This window comes from Canis lupus, chromosome 6, assembly GCF_048164855.1.
Source record: "Canis lupus baileyi chromosome 6, mCanLup2.hap1, whole genome shotgun sequence".
Classification (NCBI taxonomy): Eukaryota; Metazoa; Chordata; class Mammalia; order Carnivora; family Canidae; genus Canis; species Canis lupus.
Window position 1 is genome coordinate 26,605,596 of NC_132843.1, and position 9,010 is coordinate 26,614,605.

Below are 9,010 nucleotides of genomic sequence, written 5' to 3' on the forward strand. Positions count from 1 at the left end.
ATAAAATATTTAAAAATAATAATAATAATAGCATGTACAAAGGCCCAGAATCATTCGAGAAGAAAATTTCCCCTTGCAAAGGGGATTTTTAGAAATTCTGTTAGGGGGATTTTATTACCCTGAATGAGAGATTTCACCTGAGAAGGACCATGAAAGATTTAATTTACCTCCTAAAGAATATTGTTTGTGTAAATCTAAATGCACAAGGGGGTCAAAAAAAAAAAAAGAAGTAAAGGATTCTTAGGGAGCAGGAACTGGGTGATGGTTTGGGCCTGTGTGTTGCTGCTGTGCCCACCTGGGATTTGAGACCCAGTCTGTGGACACCAGGGTCAATGTTCCTCCAGTCCAGGTGACACTGTTGCCACCTTCCCTACACTATATCTGTCATCACTGTGAGAGGCCGTACAGCCCTAGAAGGTCCTAGAACCAGCACCCAGGGTGGAAAAGGGATCGAAGGGTCTGTTTGGCTAAGGGAACGGGGTTTCCTTCCCTTCCTCTTCCCCTGCATTCCTGTGATGTCTCCAGACCCAGAACCAGAGTTCAGTTCAGACAATTCCAGTGAATTGCACTGGACTCAGACAATTCCAGTGAATTGCACCAGTGCACTCAGCCTGGCTCACAGTCTCTCACCCCTTTTTCCTCATGTAGCTGAGACCCAGTTTCTCAGTAGAAAGCATTTGTCTAGTGTGGCTCAGGGACACTTATCTAGGGTGACTCTTCATGCAAGTTCCCTGAAGGAAGGAGGGTCCTCAGAATTCATCTAAAGTAACCGCAGAGGCAGCCTCTCCCCTCGGCATGCAGAGGACAGACAGGGTAGGGGGAGGATGTGCCGTAGCCCAGGTTAGCCCGAGTTAGCAGGAGAGGAGGAAAGCTCACTCGGAGCCCGGCTGCAACCCCGTGAAGCAGCGCCATCCCTCCGGCAGTGGTTATGAACAGTCAGTTGGCAGAGGGGGTGACAGGCGTGCTGAAGTCAGACACTGTGGCCCGGGTTCAAACTCTGTGGCACATCTGTCATTTCCTGGTTCGGGTCTTTATAGGCAGGCACAGTGGGGCACATTTCTTATACTGTACTTTGGGGTTTTTTTCCCCCACCCTCACTCCCTTGCAGGTACATTCATTAAAACTTGCCCTTGAAGGTGTGGAAAAGGAGAGAGATTTCTACTTTGGCAAGTTGAGAGAGATTGAGCTACTCTGCCAAGAACACGGGCAGGAAAATGATGACCTCGTGCAGCGACTAATGGAAGTCCTCTATGCTTCGGAAGAACACGTAAGTGTGAGGAGAGCCCTCAACTCTTGTGTTCGGAAGCGATGTTCTTGGTCAAGGTGCAGGGATGAGTGACCAGTGTGCCTTCAGATGCTGCCCTGGGATCCGTGGGAACTGTGACTCAGCCAGAAGAATCAGTATCATCATCATCGTGATCTGTTGACCCATGCTTGGGGGCTGTGCGTTCATGAGTTAGGGAAGAGATGAGTGCATGGGGGTGGGTAGGAAGACTCGTGGAGAAAAATAGGTTTATGCAGCCAGATTTCAAGTGGTTTTCAGCTCTGAGCAGCTGAGCAATAAGAATGTGTGTAAGGATTCTTCATGACAGATCAGAGTATGGTTAGAGGAAGAATTCGTCTAGATGTTTTTCCCATCCCCATCGGCCCCACATCTGCCTGTTGTGATTTCATAGCTGGTTGTCTTGGTGACTCATTGCCAGTGCAGACCACTACTATGCAACAGCCCTTAGTTGAAAAATATTTTTAAAAGGCCTCCTCTGGGGGTGTCTGGCTGGCTTAGTCCGAAGAGCATGCGACTCTTGATCTCAGTGTCTTGAGTTCAAGTCCCATGTTGGGGATAGAGATTACTTAAATAAAACTTTCAGGAGGCCACCTCTGTGGGGAAGACCAGGCTATCAGGGCTTGCTACTCATGAGTGTGAGGAAGGCAGGTGGCAGGGGACCTCAGGATGTGGATTCCAGCCTGGTGATGGAAAGCAGGTTGTGAGGAACGGCAGAGGAAGAAGATTCTCAAGAATCCAGGACGGGAAGGGAAAGGGTGGGATAAACAGTAGAGACGAAGTCTCCCTGGGTGGAGAGTGAGGGGCCTCAGCAGCAGGGCAGGCGTGGTAGCCCCGCCATGTGGAAGGTATGAAAGAGGGGCTGGTGGAAGCTGGTGGGAGTGTCTGAGCCTGTGGGACCAGAAGGCCTGGGCCCACTCCCCGGGCTCTGTAGTTGAGTCGCGTGTGTTCGTCCTTGGACAGAATGGGAACGAGTCACTGGCAAGTTGACTTTATGACTTTATTCCAGCCCAGTACCAGACAAATGTTTACACCATGTAAGATTTGAAATGCTAGGGCTGAGTACTCTCCACCACATTTTTCATTCCCTCCCCTCGGCCCAGTTTTTGTTGTTTTGTTTTGTTTTTTTCAAAGCTGCTTTGTCAGTCATCATTGGCTGAGTCAGGCTGTAGATCTGGAAGCCCTGAGAAGCAGCCTGTCCAGGCCGCAGAGGCAGTGATAGCTCCACAAAGCACAGTTCTCCGTATTTTCAGATCTGATTGCAGAAACGTTGTGATTTCTGGTGTGCCTGCACCGCCTGGAGCGCACGGTAGCCTGTCGAGTGCTCTGTGAGTTATCCTTTTCCCAAGCCAGTGTGGGTCAGAGGGACGGTGGCCGCTGAGGGAGGACGGCAGTGCGCTGCGTCACATCTTTCCAGCCCCGTGCTGAGGGCGGGAGGAGAACCCTTCCACTGGCCACCTCAAACCAGATCGTGTCCCCAGAGGGAGTCCCGGTGCAGGGGCCATCTCAGGTGACTTCCACATTGAGTCTGACACTGGCTGGCTGAATCCCAGCTCCCGACAGCAGGGCCGGCCCTGGGGGAGAGCTCCGGCCTTCTGCGTGTGACCTTGGCGGGTTCCGCCTGAGTGCCTGCCCTTCAGCTAAACCCAGATGAACCCTACATTGCCATTTCAGGGGCAGGTGTTTGCTGGAGACACTTCTTCACTAAGTCTTTATTTGGGGATGGCTGGTCCTTGATTCTTGGAGTCAGACCATCCTAGAATAGAATGTTTGGAAGATGTAGAAATCCAGATGGGAGGCTGCATACAGAAGTAAACAGGGGCAGCTCGGTTCACAGTTGTAGAAACCTAATGGAAGTTTCCAAAGCAGATCACCAGACAGCTGTCTAGTGCTCCTCTTTATCAGTCTCAGAATCCTTTCCTTAGGGGCCACAGGCATCTGGACTTAATCATTGCTTAGCTGCTGCCTTGTCCGCCTGTCAGCTGAAGTGTGCCTCCTTATGTAAACAGGCACTTCATTCCTGAGGTACTGTCACAAAAGTCACTATCGAGTGACCTAAAGATTTTTCCCCCCTCAACCGAGATCTCTTGGGAAGAGCCTGTGTTTCTGTCACTGGATGAAGCACTGGGGAGACAGGGGACAGAGCCCCTGCCTCAGAGAGGGACCACCAACTGGAATAGGTCAGAATGTGATACATGTAATCATAGAGACATAGACTTGTGTGGTGAGCACAGAAAGACAGCCGGGAGTGACAAAGACTTCACAGAGCAGAGGACATCAGGTTGGATGTGAAGAGTGGGAATGTCAGCAGTTACAGAGCTAAGGCAGGGAGAGGATTTCTCAGGCAGAGGAAGCAGCGTGAACAAAGCCCTGAGGAAAGAATGGCCGGCGGGGCTGGTGTGCGTGAGGGCAGGTGAGCCTAACGCGTGCCCCCACATCCATCTAGGAAGTGGGGAGCCCTTGGAGCTTCTCGATGACCCTTCCTCCTCCTTTGCACCCATTTTCCTCCTGTGATAGGCAAGAGCCTTCTTCAGGACTGTCCTGCTCTTTCTGATGATTATCATAAGAATGAGGAACTCTAGAACATGCTCATTCACAGCTACACGTTCAGAAAGATGTGATGGATACACAAATACTAGAGTTTAGCAGGTGGTATTCCAGGGCATGTCTGGCATAGGTGTAGCCTGGTCTCCTACTTACATGTGTGTTTAAGTTCTTCTTATATGGGGCAGAAGAAAAAGATTTTTTTTTCTCCTGTGAGCCTACACAGCCTTGTGTGGGCTGGGAGCACTAAGCTGGGAGACAGAATTACATACGTTCTGCAGACGTCCACACCGCCTTGTAACTTGCACCCCGAGCATTAGCAATCTACTAGTAAGGGTTGCTCTTGATCCTAGTTTAAGAGGGTCTGGGGTCTGCAGTTCTTGCAGGTGGATGACGTCCTGGGGGGCCCTGCAAAGGAGAGAGCTGCCCCTGGCCTGCTGACGACCACAGAGGCCCCGGCTCAACAAGTATGAAGGGGAGGCCGGGGGTGAGGTCTGAGCTTCATGGGTTCCTGGTCCTGCAGCTGCAGACGCTGCGGGGCCTCCGACACATACACTGTCCAGCTGACACCTCTCCCCCTGTCCTGTCAGGAGGGTCACCCGGAAGAGCCTGAGGCAGAGGACCAAGTCCACGAACAGCAGCCCCAGCAGCAGGAAGAGTACTGAAGCGTCCTGGCAGCTCTCGCCTTCAGTTTTGCGTGGGAACTTTTCTTCTGGAGAAACGTGTGGCCTCAAGCTCAACAGAAACCAGTTGTTCCCAGTCTGCCGTTACCATCAATCAACACACTGTTGCATATGCCAGCCACTGCGCTCGGTTCCCATTTCCTTTGCCAAGACCCATTAGCAGCCGGCCGTTCGGCGGCCTACCTGAGAGATCACGGGGTCACATATCTTCTACTTCACCACTTGGCTGCTTGAGATTGATTCTGCTCTTTTCATTTCTTTCCAGAACAACTCTCCCCTCCCCACTACCACTACCACCACCGCCACCACCACCACCCCCTTTTTATCCTGGTGTGAAACAATGGTAATTTGATATATGGTATTTATATTGGCATTTCTCAACCAGTGTCACTAGATGTCACACATTCGTGGTGCTTTGATGTTTGCAAGTCTAACCTCTGAACATAAATTTGGTCAAATAATAAATTGGAGCAAAGGGAAAGAGATACTTGGAAAGCCATAAGGACAGTAACTTGTTTTATAGGGAAAAAGAGTTTCCCCCTCTCCTCCCAACAGTAAAGGGAAAAAAAAAAAAAATGGAATCAAAACTAGGACTTCAGGGCCCAGCGGTATTTCTCCCTGACTATGGTAGACCACCACCCAGTTAGTTTTGAAAGACATCCACTCAAGGACAACACCATCTCAACTTTGCCCTCAAACTGCTTGCCCCTTCCCTCCCCACCCCCCAGGTTCTCATGCTAGTTTCTTTCTCAGGGTCCTCTTTGGTGGGCAGCCACTCTTCCCCACAGTCCAGAGGGGATCTGCCTAGGTACAGGTCCTCCTGCCTCTCTCCGGGTTTCAGCCCACAGCCTGTCCTCCCCACTAGGGGACTCCTACTACAGAATGACTTCAGGGTGTGCGGCCCTGAGGGTCCCAGCCCTCCGTCGTGCTGCACGCTCGCTGGAAGTGAAGACCTCCTTCCTAGGAGCATCATTCCAAGGGAGACTCCTGATTCTGAAGTCTGGTGTTGACACTGGAATGACAGCACAGAAAAATCTAGGACTCCCAATACCTTCTGGAATAAGGAATTTCCCCTCCTTGTCCTTGACCTTTGATAACCGTGGCAATTGCTAAATAGAGGAAACATTAATGAATTAAAAAAGCATTCCTTATTTTTTTAACTAATATTTGCACATTTTCTTAGTATCTTTCCAAATCTTCGCCTCTTCTATTCCTTTGACAGATGGTATCCCTCCTCCTGGATCATTCGTTTCACTTGGTTTCTAACTTTAGATTTACTTCACTTGTTATTTGACTTAGCAGGTGCAACAACAACAAAGTGTGCCCGCCCCCACTTGCCTCTTAACTGAAAAGCTTAAAATAAATTTCTGAAATATGTATCCTAAAGCTTTGACATTTCTTTATTAATTGATGAAATACCAATTCTAAATTCTAGCATTGGAGCTTCCCACCAAAAGAAGTCTTCTCAAAATCTTTTGCAGCAAAGTGGTATTTGAGTTACAGGTGAACAAGATGGCTTGTATTTCTGAGGTTATTACAACACACTGTGCATAATTGGACAGATGTTCTGTGGTGTTTGGTTTCCCTTTCTTCTCTCTCCTGCCTGTTCTGCGTGACGGCGGCAGCTCCTTTCTCTCAGGCTGGCAAGCCTGGCTCTCGGCAGTGACATCCTCCCACACCTGGGCACAGGTAGTGGTTGTGCTATGTGCGGCATCATGCTTAATGGCTTGGTCCCTCCCAGCCTTCCCTTTTTTAAAAAGAGCTCTTGTAAAGAGGCACAATAAATAATTCTACTCAGATGGTCCTTCAGTGGTTCCTAGGCAGGGACAGCTCAGTGATACCCAGTGCCAGGCGGATCGTGACCTGAACTCCTATCGGGGTGGATGTGATGACTGCGCCAGCTGCTAGGGCGTGCCAGTGACAACCACCCCGTCTCTCCCCCGAAACCCCAGCCCTCTCAGCTATCAAACCTACTGGCCAGATACCTTACCTGTCCCCGGTGGTCGTACTTGATTCTCCATCTCACAGTCTTAGTGTCAGCTATTCGTGGATTTCGGAAAAAGAGCCCCAAAACTCCTCTTTCTGTCCCCGTCTGAAACCTCTTCCATCGTGCTGTATCGCATGTGGCATCACAGATGCTTTGGTGGGGACCCTTGGACAGCTAGGTTTCTCTGTCGTCTCTGGCTGCATCCCAGCTTCTGTGCAGACCACCTCCTTTCCCAGGGCTCCTCCCTTCTTCCCGAGGGCTGCCCCCCATCATTCTCCCCATCTCGGCATCCGGGGCACACTTTACACCGTGCCCCCCCCCCCCGCCCCGTCACTCATCCTCACACTGGGCTGAGAAGCATCCTTTGTGGGCCCTGCCCTCCCTCTCAGAAGCCGGACTTCATTCTTAGCCACCCGGCGGTGGCTGGTTATAGCACTTCCACGGCTCATGTCAGATAGGAAGTGATCGAAGCAGGGGGCAGAGAGGGAGCCCGTCTTCTTTCTAAGCAGAAAAGCAGAAAAAAGCCAAGACAAACACCTTGTTGACCAGAGAGAAGTAAACTCCAGAAGGGAACCAAGAATCCTCCCTTCCCTGGTGAGTATTTCCATTATTCCGTTAAGGTTTAATATGCATTCAAATTACTTTTACTAAATAGTACACCATAAAGCTTTTGTTATATATTAAATGTAAACTGAAAGGAATGTAAACATATGTATTGTTAATTATAAATAGAGATAAGAAATGACACCATAGATGAAAAAGTCTTATTCCAATGTATCCCATTCGTCTTACATCGCCCTATTGTCGCATGGTAGACTAGTTTTTTTTGTCTCTGAATATGTGAATAACTTGACTTGCGTTTATCTTTTTACATATTTAATAAAAAAAAGTATATGTTAAAAGGACCGGATCTACCGATTCTTAAGTTTTTATACCAAGACTTCCTTCCTGGTGAGCGTGTGTGTGAATAGGCTATTTACGTGGATTCACACATCTACCCGCATCTTATGATTTACAGGGGCGGCGGTTGCTTTTATTGGTGGCAAATGTTTTCGCAGGAATTAAAGATTAGTATCTGATATCAAATGTAGCAGCTGATACCTTTTTAAAAACTTTGCCCAAAATAAAGGAAAGCCATTCCCCTGGGAAATACTGCACTTGCAGGCAGACAAGAGGCCAGCGCCTGCAGGTCCAGCCTGCCCTCTGGACAAGACGGGGCTGGGCACGCAGGAAACTGTGGGAGAAGCGGGCAGAGGTCTCAAAGCTTCGTGGCAAAACGACCCAGGATGGGCAAAAGCTCTCCGGTTCAGCGTGTGATCCCCCTCTATCTAGTTTGACGACTGACCGATGGTGATGATTTGTACACATAAAGAGAATACCAACTTAGAGGCACAGAATAGGTGAAAAAGCAGAAATGTCTTAGAAGTGGTTCCGTGAGCCACCTGGAGAGGCTGTAGAGCAGGTGTCCCAGGAGCTGCCAGGTTACCGAGGCTCAGCCAACACTCTCCCCGGAAGGATGCCAGCCTGCCCTAAACTGCTTTCAAGCACCACCTAGAGGCCAGTTTGGTTACTGTACGGTCCTGTGGCGACTATTTTCCATCCACTTGCCTTTGGGCCCTTTTAAGAGCATAGAAGTGGAAAAAGGACAGAAGACAAAGATGCTACCATTCTTCTCCATCTACGCTCATGTCTACACCGGGTAAGTTTGTGACAGAAGTCTGAGCCGTCACCTGCGTTGGGAAAGCTCATGCTCAAAACACACACGTGTTTCTATTGCAGCCACCAACCCTGGGATGTTAAACCCCAGATCTCACACTTCGACACCTGCGCACAAATAGTCCAGAACACAGGTGCTCTAGCTTACCTAGAAGGCACGCTGGCGCACTCTAGGAAACACCACTAATGGTACAAAAGTGGCGGAATAATGTGTTTGCTCCATTTTATGAAATCTGAGAGCATCTCTAAAAATTGAATATGTTCCTCCTGGTACTAAGGGTAGGTCCATGAGTCCAGGGGGTGGGGTGGCAGAGAGGAGTTCATGTAATTCCACTAAATTTAAGTTATAAAGATACCAGTTCTCTAAAACAAAACACATAACTTCATTTCTGGCCTTTCTTAGTCCTCTTCACTGCTAGACACAGCCACTATCTCTAGCAAACATCGCTGACCCAGCCTCTCAGCACCAGCGCAGTGCAGCCACACAGCACAAGTGTGACAGCACGGCATCTCCTGTTGTGTTGAGCTAGGAACTCAGACCTTCACTCACTGGAAGAGTTCTGGCTTTATTACCTAATGGAAGGCAAACCTTAAAACTCATCGAGCCCTGGAGGACCCTCACATGCACCAGGACTTCAGATCACATGACATCCCAAGGGCAGACCCCCCACCCTCCCACCCCCAGCTCTGACCTAGCCAGACCTCATACCTTGTACAGGTAGGGCTCACATAGAAATGGAAGGCCCAGCTAAGCTTATTTGTTGAAAGCATTTTTCTTTTTCACTGAAAATGTGGAAT

General features: G+C 49.4%; 1 protein-coding gene across 11 annotated transcripts in view; it reads left to right on the top strand.

Annotated features, from left to right (window-relative positions):
- Positions 1–7,401, top strand: part of MAPRE2 (microtubule associated protein RP/EB family member 2) — a 157,430-nt gene extending 150,029 nt beyond the window's left edge. For 6 of the 11 annotated variants that reach the window (XM_072829254.1, XM_072829256.1, XM_072829255.1 and 3 more), the window contains 3 exons: positions 1,109–1,267; positions 4,204–4,293; positions 4,417–7,401. In XM_072829254.1, coding sequence (XP_072685355.1) covers positions 1,109–1,267; positions 4,204–4,293; positions 4,417–4,491 — 324 coding nt within the window. In that variant the 3' untranslated portion in view covers positions 4,492–7,401. The remainder of the gene's footprint in view (positions 1–1,108; positions 1,268–4,203; positions 4,294–4,416) is intronic. The other 5 variants (XM_072829259.1, XM_072829253.1, XM_072829260.1 and 2 more) reach the window with 1 other exon arrangement.
- Positions 7,402–9,010: the final 1,609 nt, after the last annotated feature.